General features: G+C 35.3%; 1 protein-coding gene across 1 annotated transcript; it reads right to left on the bottom strand.

Moving 5' to 3' along the window:
- Window positions 1-965: 965 nt before the first annotated feature.
- Window positions 966-8,021, bottom strand: micos10 (mitochondrial contact site and cristae organizing system subunit 10). Its single transcript, XM_061889966.1, has 4 exons — window positions 7,866-8,021; window positions 1,736-1,783; window positions 1,370-1,470; window positions 966-1,215 (listed from the first exon to the last, which is right to left on the bottom strand). The coding sequence occupies exons 1-4, from the start codon at window positions 7,927-7,929 to the stop codon at window positions 1,207-1,209; spliced, it is 222 nt and encodes a 73-aa protein (XP_061745950.1). The 5' UTR covers window positions 7,930-8,021; the 3' UTR covers window positions 966-1,206.
- Between the last annotated feature and the right edge of the window lie 6,434 nt (window positions 8,022-14,455).

The raw sequence follows: 14,455 nt of genomic DNA, 5'->3' as shown, positions 1-14,455 counted from the left end.
GTAAAATAATTCAATCCATTTATTTTTGTTAAAAAATATATATATTGTAAAGCAAATACGCCCCCGCGACCCCGAAAGGGAATAAGCGGTAGAAAATGGATGGATGGATGGAAATACATGTATTTTTAGAAGATATATATTTAAACGTTTTAGAATATATATACATTTCAATATATACACATTTATAATCTACAAAAAAGTGTTAAATATGTGTGATTACATGTAAATATTTCCATTTTTAAATATGTATATATATAATTTATCTTAAATAAATAATATGTATGGAAGATATTTGATAAAGCTATCTTGTCAGGACCATCATGGCCATTTTATTACACAAAGTACATACATAAATACCTACGTTCATACATAAATACGTACGTACATTAATACGTATGTACGTATATAAATACATACCTACGTACGAATATAAATACATATGTACATACATAAGTAGAAATGTACGTACAATAGCAGCACAGGCATTTTTAGACATAATGCATGCTAGGTTTTGAAGTTATTTTTATATAACTTGCATATATAGTATGACAGTTATACTGTCATATTGAGTAAAAATCTAACTTGTGTCTTTGCAAACCTTAAAGAATATTTTTTTTATCCAGTAAAACTCACAGAGATACATTTCTCCAGGCATTATTAGCCATTTTGCATGCATGGTTTAGGAGTTATGTTTAAATAACTGCAATATTGCAAACTTTACAAAAACAATGGATTCTAGTAAAACCCACAGAGATTAAAAATTACAGTCATTTTTAGACATATTGCATGTTTTGTTTAGGAGTTATGTTAGAATAAATTTGTTTTCCCGCATTATTTCAGGATTCTAAGAACATCACTGTTATATTGAGTAAAAAACAACTTTTTGTGTTTGCAATCCTTAAAAAAAGCAAATATTTTGAGTAAAACTCACAAAGATGCATTATTTTAGGCCAACTGGGAGAAGCTTTTGATAAAGATTTTATTACACAAAGTGTCCTGATGGCCTACATACATAAATACATATGTACGTACATAAATACAAACGTACGTACATAAATAAATATGTACATATGTACATAAATACATACGTACATACAGTTACAGGTCATACAGAGTCATATTAGGAGAAGGTCCAAGTGCAAATGTTGACTCCCACACAAGCCAAGATGCTCCCAAAATAAAAAGAGGAAGGTCCGTGTCTTGAAGTTATTGTTCCTGTTCAACAAAACACATGTCAACTCAAGTTAGTATGATGCAACACATGCTTTCCAACCACCACCTGGTATCTACTGCGTTGGGATTGACCAGACTCCTTCCGCTCCCTAGTGGTCAAGTCGCTCAACTACATCATGTGGTGTGACATACCCACCTTTCTGTGCAGCAGGTAATGTGATCTGAGCTCCTTCTGACAGTTGGCATACGCCATGCCCACACCCAGTCCTGAGCCCAGCGTGATGGGCCACGTGCGCCCTAAACAACAACAGTTATACATATATCTGCTCTTCTTCTCCTGCTAAAAAATAATCATATTTACACATATATCTTATCTTCTTCTCCTGCTAACAATCATTCATCGATTTTCTACCACTTGACCCTATTTATAAATATATCTTCTCTTCTTCTCCAGCTAACAATCATATTTATACATATATATTCTCTTCTTCTCCTGCTAACAAATAATCATATTTATATATATATATCTGCTCTTCTTCAATCCTTAGTCAATTGTACTCACGTTTAAAGAAGATGACAGAAAACACCATTCCTAGGCTCAGCCCCGTGCCTGAAACACATAAGAACCTTTGTTTGATTTTATTGGACACCAAAATGTTAAATATTAACAGACAAATATTTTGCATTAAAAATCAAGCAATTTACAGATTAAAATGAGCAGAGAGCGATTATATATATATATATATATATATATATATATATATATACACACACACACACACATACATACATATTTATTTTTATGAAGTGTAAATTAAAACAACCTAATAAAAACATGTTCAGTATGAATACAATATATAGGAATATTCACAGAAAATATTATTTTAGCTCACAATATAAAACATGTGAATGCAAGCTCTACAGTCATGTTTGACGAATACTATACTGTCCAAACTATAAATACAATAAAAACATTTTAATTAAATGATTTATACAATTATTTTGAGTTTGAAAAAAAATTCACAAATGTTTAGTAGAAAGTACACATTTATTTTTATGAAATATAAATTAAAACCTAATAAAAATGTTTGAATACAATATATATAGAATATTCAGAGACAAAAAATTATAAAAAAAAAAAAAAGACTTGTCCAGGGTGTACGTCGCCTTGCGCCCGATTGTAGCCTAGATAGGCACCAGCGCCCCCCGCAACCCCAAAGGGAATAAGCGGTAGGAAATGGATGGATATGTACATATATATATATATATATATATATATATATATATACACATTACATATATTTCACACGCTACACTCATGTACTACTATACGGTCTAAAATATTACTACAACAATAAAAACCTTCATATTAAATTACTTATAAGATAAATTTGAGTTTAAAAACAATTAAAAACATTTCATAAAAAGTACATATTCATTTTTATAAAGTATAAATTCAAACCTATTAAAATTGTTCAGTATGAATAAAATATATATAGAATAGTTAGAGAAAAATAGAATATAAATATTTTTTTATTGTAGCTTACAATATAAATAATGTAAGAAGACGTTCACACGTTTGACAAATACTATACTGTCTAAAAGAATACTACAACAAATAATAAACTACATTGAAGATTTATACGACTATTTTGAGTTTTAAAAATTATCAACAAATTTTAATAAGTACATATTTATTTTTATAAAGTGAAAATTAAAACTGAATAAAATCATGTTCAGTATGAATACATTATATTTACAATATTCAAAGAAAAACAGAAGATATATTTTTTTAATTGATTTTAGCTTACAATATAAATGTGGATACACGCGCTACACCCATGTTTGACAAATACTATATTGGCTAATATATTAATACAACAATAAATATATTATAGTAAATGATTCATAAAATGTATTTGAGTTTTAAAATAAAAAAATATTGAAATAAAAGTACATATTTAATTTTATGATTATATTATTAACACCTATTAAAAACGTGCTCAGTATGAATACTATATATACATATATATATATATATGTATATATATATATATATATATATATATATATATATACACTCATATACTGTATATATACACACACATATATATACATTAAATATGTATATATAAATATATATATATATATATATATATATATATATATATATATATACACATACATATATATATGTATATAAATAAATGGGTTGTACTTGTATAGCGCTTTTCTACCTTCAAGGTACTCAAAGCACTTTGACACTACTTCCACATTTACCCATTCACACACACATTCACACACTGATGGAGGGAGCTGCCATGCAAGGCGCCAACCAGCACCCATCAGGAGCAAGGGTGAAGTGTCTTGCTCAGGACACAACGGACATGACGAGGTTGGTACTAGGTGGGATTTGAACCAGGGACCCTCGGGTTGCGCACGGCCACTCTACCACTGCGCCACGCCGTCCCTATATATATATATACATACATTAACACACATGCACACACATGTGTATATATATATATATATATATATATATATATATATATATATATATATATATATATATATATATATATATATATACACACACACATATATATATATATATATATATACAAACCCCGTTTCCATATGAGTTGGGAAATTGTGTTAGATGTAAATATAAACAGAATACAAAGATTTGCAAATCCTTTTCAACACATATTCAGTTGAATATGCTACAAAGACAAGACATTTGATGTTCTAACTCATAAACTTTTTATTTTTACTGCAACTAATAATTAACTTACAATTTCATGGCTGCAACACATGCCAAAGAAGTTGGGAAAGGGCATGTTCACCACTGTGTTACATCACCTTTTCTTTTAACAACACTCAATAAACGTTTGGGAACTGAGGGAACTAATTGTTGAAGCTTTGAAAGTGGAATTATTTCCCATTCTTGTTTTATGTAAAGTTTCAGTTGTTCAACAGTCCGGGGTCTCCGCTGTCGTATTTTACGCTTCATCATGCGCCACACTTTTTCGATGGGAGACAGGTCTGGACTACAGTCGGGTCAGGAATATACCCGCACTATTTTTTTACGAAGCCACGCTGTTGTAACACGTGCTGAATGAGGCTTAGCATTGTCTTGCTGAAATAAGCAGGGGCTTCAGTGAAAAAGACGGCGCTTAGATGGCAGCATATGTTGTTCCAAAATCTATATGTACCTTTCACCCGCATTCCATCACAGATGCTGGCTTATGGACTTTACGTCGATAACAGTCTGGATGGTTCGCTTCCCCTTAGGTCCGGATGAGACGATGTCGATTATTTCCAAAAACAATTTGAAATGTGGACTCGTCAGACCACAGAACACATTTCCACTTTGCATCAGTCCATCTTAGATGATCTTGGGCCCAGAGAAGCCAGCGCCGTTTCTGGATGTTGTTGATAAATGGCTTTCGCTTTGCATTGTAGAGCTTTAACTTGTAACGACGAACTGTATTTAGTGACAGTGGTTTTCTGAAGTGTTCCTGAGCCCATGTGGTGATATCCTTTGGAGATTGATGTCGGTTTTTGATACAGTGCTGTCTTAGAGATCGAAGGTCACGGTCATTCAATGTAGGTTTCTGGCCATCCTGCTTATGTGGAGTGATTTCTCCAGATTCTCTGAACTTTTTGATGATATTATGGACCGTAGATTTTGAAATCCCTAAATTTCTTGCAATTGCACTTTGAGAAATATTGTTGTTAAACTATTTGACTATTTGCTCACGCAGTTGTGGACAAAGGGGTGTACCTCGACCCATCTTTTCTTGTGAAAGACTGAGCCTTTTTTGGGAAGCTGTTTTTATACCCAATCATGGCACCCACCTGTTACCAATTAGCCTGCACACCTGTGGGATGTTCCAAATAAGGGTTTGATGCGCATTCCTCAACTTTATCAGTATTTTTTGCCACTTTTCCCAACTTCATTGTCACGTGTTGCTGGCATCAAATTCTTAAGTGTTTTAGAGTACGTTTTAAGCTAGCGTATGTTTAACCATGCCTGCGCCAAAAAATATGCTGCACCTTATTTATGCGTTAAATACAGAAATAACACCCGTAACTGACACGGCGCATTTTAATACGGTGCGCCCAATGTTTGCGAGAATACGGTATAGTAGCTTCGATAATGGGAACCGGCTCTCAAAAAGGGATTCGAATTCATGGAATTGTTATTTTTTCGGGAGAACCGATTATTTTAATTTTGGCTCACAATAACAATAATATGCGAATGAATTAATATGATATACAATTTAATCGTAAAATAAAGTTGAAAAGGTAAATTACAGAGCACCTAAAGGGACATGGATGCTTTGCGAGATCCCACAATACTTTTTGCTAGATTTCACAATACTTTTTGCGAGATCTTACAAAAGGTTTTTTCCTATGTCAGTGAACCGGAAGTAAAACAGACACAGCGATGGAAGAGCGGGAGCCTACTCATCATACTTGCCAACCCTCCCGGATTTTCCGGGAGACTCACGAAATTCAGCGCCTCTCCCGAAAACCTCCCGGAACAAATTTTCTCCCGAAAATCTCCCGAAATTCAGGCAGAGCTGGAGGCCACGCCCCCTCCAGCTCCATGCGGACCTGAGTGACGTGTCGACAGCCTGTTTTCACATCCACTTTCCCACAATATAAACGGCATGCCTGCCCAATGACGTTGTAACTGTAGAATGATTGAGGGCGAGTTCTTGGTTTCTTATGTGGGTTTATTGTTAGGCAGTTTTATTAACATCCTCCCAGCGCGGTAGCAACACACAAGAGCAGTCACGTTTTCGTCTACCGTAAAGCAGTTTGTCTGCCGTAAACAGCAATGTTGTGACACTCTTAAACAGGCCAATAGTGCCATCTACTGTACATGCATATGTGACAATAACATCTACAGCTTTTAGAGAGTGCAGTGCACGACTGTGCACACAAGGAGACGAAGGAGAAGAACGAGGAAGATAAAGCCATGGCGACGACGAGTAAGATGAAGAAATACGCTTGTAAGTTCCAAGCCGCAGCTGCGATTGGACCTGGATAGCCTCCAGGAAGAAGTAGAGGACTACCAAGTGCTTGGCAGTGAAGATCTTCAAAGATTGACCGGTTTTGGGCCATGCTAGGGAAACATGGAAGATTCCAGACTCTAGTGCATTTGATGAAAGCACTTTTGTGCGTGCCACACAGCAATGCATCATCAGAGAGGGTGTTCAGCATGGTTAGAAAAATAGTGACAGAGAATAGAACAAGATTAGACAACTCAACCCTTACCTCAACAATGACTAGATGAGTGTTATGTCTGTGTATATGTGTAAATAAATGAACACTGAAATTCAAGAATTTGTCTTATTATCTCTTATCTTGTGTTTTTATATATATATATATATATATATATATACATATATATATATATATATATATATATATATATATATATATATATATATATATATATATAAAAAACATAAGATAAGAGATAATAATTATCTCTTATCTTATGTTTTTATATATATATATATATATATATATATATATAAAACATAAGATAAGAGATAATAAGACAATTCACTGAAAGTCAAGTATTTCTTGGTGAATTCTAGCTGTAAATATACTCCTCCCCTCTTAACCCACCCCCACCTGCCGAAACCGGAGGTTTCAAGGTTGGAAAGTATGCTACTCATCATCTGGGCTCTGTCGTGGGACCTTAATACAATTTGATGTCTTAATATGTTAGGCCAATACTAAAATAGAAATTGATTGAAACTTTTATTAGTAGATTGCATAGTACTGTACATATTCCGTACAATTGACCACTAAATGGTAACACCCGAATATGTTTTTCAACTTGTTTAAGTCGGGGTCCACGTTTATCAATTTATGGTAATAAATCCATAAAATCAATAAACTTCTCCCACGGACGATGGGTAGGCTCCTCCATCACTTTGTCTGTTTCACCACCGCTGTGTCTGTTTTACTTCCAGTTCACTGACATAAAAAAAACCTTTGCGAGATCTCACAAAACATTTTTTCCCCTGTATGTCCCTTTAGGGGCTCTGTAGTAAATAGATAAAACAAATTTACAAATTATATTAAAACATAATAAAAGACAACATCAAAAATACATTATAGAACATGTATGAGTTTACTGTAAAGTATAAATTAATAGGTTGATTGGCAACACTAAATTGGCCCTAGTGTGTGAATGTTGTCTGTCTATCTGTGTTGACCCTGCGATGAGGCAGCGACTTGTCCAGGGTGTACTCCGCCTACCGCCCAATTGTAGCTGAGATAGGCGCCAGCGCCCCCCGCGACCCCAAAAGGGAATAAGCGGTAGAAAATGCATGGAAGGAAATAAATTGAATAATGCAAGTGTTTGTGTTGCATTAGTATGAATGTATTTGACTAATATAAAGTTTGGTGTTGACTTGAATGTCGATATTTGCTCCAAACACTGAACGTGAATTATTCACGGAGAAAATAAATATTTTAGCCTTTAAAAGTTATGAATTGTGTTTATCCACATAACAATAAATAACATTATTAGAGGACTTTGCCTTGCCCTTTCTCGCTAGCTCGCTAGCTGCGTGCCTGCCTGGCTAGTCAATGACAGCAGTGTTGTCCGCCATATTCCTTCCATCATATTCCACGTCAATATGAAAATGTAAGACATTTACCGAGCTTAATGACACCATCCGCAAGGCATCGGTCCCACTTTTGTCCCAATTCATTCTCAGACATGCTGAGCCTTTTTAGCTTGACGTACGACAGAAGTGTCTACTATGGGACTCTCGTGCTGCTTTTACTGACGGTGGGAAACAGGAAACATAGGCCGTCGTGACAGTTTGGAGCAAGACTGACAAAAGGATACCGATTACTAGAACAAACAACAAACCAAACAAGAGAAATAAAATATACAATATATATATATATATATTGAATTATCAAAAGCACCGAAGATGTGTTCGGTATCGACAGCGCTTTTTGCCTATGTATGTTGAACGCAGCAGCAGAATACAGTTCTCGCGATATTAACAAATCTCGCGTTCGAAACTACGAAAACCCTCTTCAAACCTTGAAAATATGTTTTATTCACGACATTAATTTGTTTCACGCAAATAACGAGTTAAACAAATCAACATTTGTTTCTTTTTGTTTTTTTAAACGAACGAATATAACCTGTTCAACTAGAAGCTTTGTAGTTTGTATTCGGACAAGCCCTTGCAAAAATGATGGATGGTAGTTCATTTGTGTATTTATTGCGAAATATTTTTTTTACCCTGATTTTACCATCAAACTATGCTGACGATTTTATTGAACAAAAATGCAGTGTTTTAAAATTCAGTGTTTAAAAAACAGCGTATAACAATTCAAGGTAGCCCAGTTAACTGCTTTTTATGTTTCTTTGCGAGACACGTCATACGAAATTAAACGTGACACCTCATTGGCTGGTACCGGGCCGCAGAAGAATTTTTTATTCCCCAACCACCGGGCTGCAGAAGAATTTTTTATTTAAAAAAAAATATATATTTTTATTTTTTTTATTAAATCAACATAAAAAAAACACAATATACACTTACAATTAGTGCACCAACCACAAAAACGTCCCTTTTTCATGACAAAAACGTCCCTTTTTCATGACAAAGAAAAAAAAAAAAAAAGGATTCCCCGTCCACTCCTAGCCCCCCACCCCCACCCCGCCCGGGCCGCGGGAGAAATTATTAAGCATTGACCAGTCCGCGGATACGAAAAGGTTGGGGATCACTGATATAGAGGATCTTTTATGAGTGTTTCTCTGTCTATAGTGCAGAACATCTTTGGCAGCATTTTGGCAGAATGTTCTTCACAACAGCAAGCGGCTCCGGCCCTATAAAAGACAGGGTCCAAACTTTTGACAATCTAAAAAAAAATCAAAACATGTTGATATTTTTCATTTTTAAAATCAATATGTACAAAACCCAAGACCAGTGAAGTCGGCACGTTGTGTAAATGGTAAATTAAAAGAGAATACAATGATTTGCAAATCCTTTTCAACGTTTATTCAATTGAATAGACTGCAAAGACAAGATATTTAATGTTAGAACCGAGAAACTTTTTTTGCAAATAATCATTAACTTTCTGGTATTTTAGGCTTCATATTGCGCCACACATTTTCAATGGGAGACAAGTTTGGACTACAGTCTCGTACCCGCACTCTTTTACCATTACGCCACGCTGTTGTAACACGTAACTTGGCATTGTCTTGCTTAAATAAGCAGGGGTGTCCATGATAATGTTGCATGGATGGCAACATAGGTCGCTTGAAAACCTGTTTGTGCCTTTCAGCATTAATGGTGCCTTCACAGATGTGTAAGTTACCCATGCCTTGGGCACTAATACACCCCCATACCATCACAGATGATGGCTTTTGAACTTTGCCCCTAGTTTCACAATTTCTGTTTAATATTTTCCAAAACAATTTGAAATGTGGACTTGTCAGACCACAGAACAGTTTTACACTTTGCATCAGTCCATCTTAGATGAGCTCGAGCTCAGCGAAGTCGGCGGTGGGTCTGGGTGTTGATAAATGGCTTTCGCTTTGCATAGTAGAGTTAACTTGCACTTACAGATGTAGCAACAAACTGTAGTTACTAACTGTGGTTTTCAAAAGTGTTCCTGAGCCCATGTGGTGATTTCCTTTACACACTGATGTCGCTATTTGATGGAGTACTGCCTGAAAGATCGAAGGTCAAGGGCATCCAATGTTGCGTGCAGTGATTTCTCCAGATTCTCTGAACCTTTTGATGGTATTACAAAACTTATATGATGAAATACCTAAATTCCTTGCAATAGCTTGTTGAGAAATGGTGTTCTTTAACTGTTCGACAATTTGCTCACGCATTTGTCCACAAAGTGGTGACCCTCGACCCATCCTTGTTTGTGAATGATTGAGCAATTCAACGGAAGCTGCTTTTATACCCAATCAGGGCACCCACTTGTTCCCAATTAGCTTGTTCAACTGTGGAATGTTCCAAATAAGTGTTTGGTGAGCATTCTTCAACATTCTCAGACTTGTTTGCCACTTGTGCAAGCTTTTTTGAAACATGTTGCAGGCATCAAATTCCAAATGACCTAATATTTGCAAAAAATAAAGTTTTCCCACTTCGAATGTTAATTATCTTGTCTTTGCTGTCTATTCAATTGAATATAGGTTGAAAAGCATTTGCCAATCATTGTATTCTGTTTTTATTTACCATTTACACAACGTGCCATCTTCACTGGTTTTGGGGTTTGTATATATATTTTTAACCTTCAGAGCTCCCCTCAGATGTGGTCCCAGGGACTCAGAAGGGCCTCACTCATAAAAATTTCAAATTAGATAATATATGATTAATTTATTATTATTCAACAGGTAAATCAACTTCAGGTCTATCCGTCCATATAAAGTAAAAAAAAAACCTTTCGTTTTATGCCTGTTTTGTTCCTGTTTTATTTTTGGAGCAATGACAGTTTAATTAAAACAAATCACACTAAAGGTGGAAGGGACCCAAAAGGGCCCCATTCATAAAAGTGTTCAAAATAGGTCTTTTTTTTATTAGTTTTACTTTCAACAAGCAAATCTCTAGACCGACTTCAGATCTATCCGTCGATTTTTGTTTTGTTATTTTTCTTTGCTTTATGCCTTTTTTCCTAAATAAACTTGATTATGTTCTTGGGGATTCAAAAGGGTTCCACTCATAAAAGTCAGACTTTTTTTTTTTTTAACTTTCAACAACTAAATCTTCAGATTTGTCCGTCGATTATACGGTCTTATTATTTTTTATTTTTTGTAAATAAAGTCAACATTGCAACTTTTTATTCTTACATTTCACCTGTTTGATTCTTTTATTCCACTTTTTATGTTTTTAGTAGTAATTTTTAGAATGTGCCGGAGCCTGTAAAAAAAAAGTGAAAAAGTCCCACAGCAAATATATCCTGTTTTGTAGAGCGTCACGCTGCAGTGAGTGAAGTCCTGTTTTGGAGTTGTCTGCCAAACTTTTATGTTGAAAGTCTAATCATCCCCCTCTCGTTTGAGGCCACTTGCCCTTCCTCCTGTGTCACTGGTCTGATGTCTTTCCTGATTGCCTGATTGTGCCCACCTGTGTTAATGACACAGGTGACACAGGTTGACACTGGCACCCTCCTTCATGTGTATATATAGCCCTCATCTTCCCCTGTCTTGTTGCCAGAGTATATTGTCTCGTCGTGTACCGCCATCTGTCTTCCACAGCCTTGTCTAAGTTGTTAAGTATTGCCTTGCTTTATTCCTTAATTTCTTAGTACCCTCTGAAAAACAGTGATTTGGAGTTGCTAAAGTTTTTTGGGTCAATTTTTTTGAGCTAATTTTATAGTGCTCTGCCTTCTTTTTTTCCCTCATTGGAGTGCTTTAATTTGTAGTTTCCTTAGCCCTTTCGTCTCTTAGTAAGCGATTTTCTTTTGGTGTAGATTGTTTTGTTAATCATTAAATCCGTGTAGATTTTGCTATCACCATTTTTCCCTCTCTCGGGATTTTTCGTTTGTTTTTTTGCCCTGTGCTATGTTTCCTTTTTACTCTAGTGTGTGTAGTATAGAGATCATAGCCATTTGTTTATTCACTCTATCTGAATAGAGTTCTCAAACTGTTGAATAAAAGCCTGCGTCAATCGTTTCCCGTCTGCAACTGAGTCCTCATTTTTGCCAAGACCTAACATAGAGTAACTTTGACTAGTGTATTCAATAACAACACTCCTGTCATATACAGGTTCTTCGACTAGTTATATAGTCCCCAACGTTTTTTGCACGACGGACCGGTTAAAAGTATGCATTATTTGCAGGGACCTGCTTTTCACTTGTGCCAGATAAATACAGCAAGAATAAGTCCATGAAAAACACAACTCACTACAACGCTGAATTAGTGTTTCTTTGCAATGAGATGCAGCTGAAAATCAGCCTTTGGCTACAATCTGTCACTTTTCTGTCTATGTTCATTAATGTGCATTGTATCATGTCACAAATATATAACAAATTACAACTTCCCATGAGTTTTACTGTACAGCTATAAAGAGGCTCATTGGTGTGTCTAGTGCACCGGTGTCAAACTCAAGACCCGCGAACAAGATCTGGCGCTCCATGTCATTTTATATGGCTTGCAAAAGCCTGGAAATGTTTCAATAAAATACAATTTTCTTTCTGTACTTATTTTCCTACTAAAGGTATTGGTTTTTTTTCTACTTTAACAGGTAAAATAGTGTCCAATATTGCAAGACATATATTTAACTTTTGTTGGTCAAAATCCAAATAAATAAAATATCTGCTTAACTTATGATTTGGAAGGAAGTAATTCATCAAATTGTACACTACAAAAATGACCAATAGATTTTACTGTAAAATTCAGGGAGTTTTTAACAGCATATTACTGTAAGTTGGATATAAAATGACCAATGCTTGTTTTTTTACAATAAAATTCTGTCGACTGAGATGTCAGTTTTGTTTTTTACTGTAAAATCCACGATTGATTTTATGGTACCACATTTTATTATGGTAAAAAAATGGCATCTGAGTAGCCAAAATAAAATTAAACAGTTTTGTAAATACAGTACTGTATTTCTATGTACAGTAATATGTTGTAAAATATAATTAAAAAACATTTTACAGTACAATATTTTCCTGGCAACCAGTTTTTTTTTCTGTAAAAAGTGTGGTAAAATCTGCAGATTTTTTTTTTTTACTCTATGTAATTTTTAAAAAAATATTTTAATTCATAGGCAAAGTAATTTATTTACTGTTACAAAAGGCCCTTTAATGGCAGCCATGACTGTGGTGTGGCCCTCAATAAAAACAAGTTTAGAACCCCTGGTCTGGTCGGACAGGCCAAAGTTAAGAAAATGCGGTCCTTTATAAATTATTTAATGTTTCTCTCCGGCCGGGTAGCAAATGCGTCATGGGCCGTTGGTTGGGGACCACTGATATAGAGGATCTTTGACTAGTGTATTTAATAACACTCCTGTTATATAGAGGACCTTTGATTAGTGTATTTTTATTAACACTCCTGTTATATAGAGGATCTTTGACTAGTGTATTTAATAACACTCCTTTTTTTTTTTTTCTTCTTTGTCATGAAAAAGGGATGTTTTTGTCATGAAAAAAGGGATTTTTTTGTGGTTGGTGCACTATTTGTAAGTGTATATTGTGTTTTTATGTTGATTTAATAAAAAAAATAAAAAATAAAAATGAAAAGTGTTTTATTTTTTTTATTTCATAAAAAAATATTCTGCGGCCCGGTGGTTGGGGACCACTGATATAGAGGATCTTTTTGAGCAGTGACAGTTTTAAAGAAAAAAAGAGTCGATATGGCAGCTTTGTAATTGAAGTCAACATTGTAACTTTTTATTCTTACATTTCACCGGTTTGATCTTTTATTCCACTTTTTATGTTTTTAATAGTATTTTTTAGAATGTGCCAGAGCACTTAAAAAAAGAATAGTCCAACATAACATATATCCCATTTTATAGAGGATATTGGACTAGTGCAGGGGTAGGGAACCTATGGCTCTAGAGCCAGATGTGGCTCTTTTGATGACTGCACCTGGCTCTCAGATAAATCTTAGCTGACGTTGCTTAACACGATAAGTAATTAATAATTCCACTGGGAATCACGGTGTTGAAAAAAACATCCATCCATCCATTTTCTACCGCTTATTCCCTTTTGGGGTTGCGGGGGGCGCTGGCGCCTATCTCAGCTACAATCGGGCAGAAGGCGGCGTACACCCTGGACAAGTCGCCACCTCATCGCAGGGCCAACACAGATAGACAGACAACATTCACACTCACATTCACACACTAGGGCCAATTTAGTGTTGCATATCAACCTATCCCCAGGTGCATGTCTTTGGAAGTGGGAGGAAGCCGGAGTACCCGGAGGGAACCCACGCATTCACGGGGAGAACATGCAAACTCCACACAGAAAGATCCCGAGCCTGGATTTGAACCCAGGACTGCAGGAACTTTGTATTGTGAGGCAGACGCACTAACCCCTCTGCCACCGTGAAGCCCTGAAAAAAACATTCGAAATATAAAACATTCTCATGCATTTTAATCCATCCATCCGTTTCTACCGCACCTGTTCAAGAAATTGCATTAATAGTGAAAAGTATTTTTATATATTATTGGTTAGCTTCAGAATAAATAAATGATAAATGGGTTGTACTTGTATAGCGCTTTTCTACCTTCAAGGTACTCAAAGCGCTTTGACACTACTTCCACATTTACCC

Source organism: Nerophis ophidion, linkage group LG27, assembly GCF_033978795.1.
Source record: "Nerophis ophidion isolate RoL-2023_Sa linkage group LG27, RoL_Noph_v1.0, whole genome shotgun sequence".
In the NCBI taxonomy this organism is placed as follows: Eukaryota; Metazoa; Chordata; class Actinopteri; order Syngnathiformes; family Syngnathidae; genus Nerophis; species Nerophis ophidion.
The sequence above is the reverse complement of the archived record's forward strand: the minus strand, read 5'-3'. Positions and strand labels throughout refer to the sequence as shown.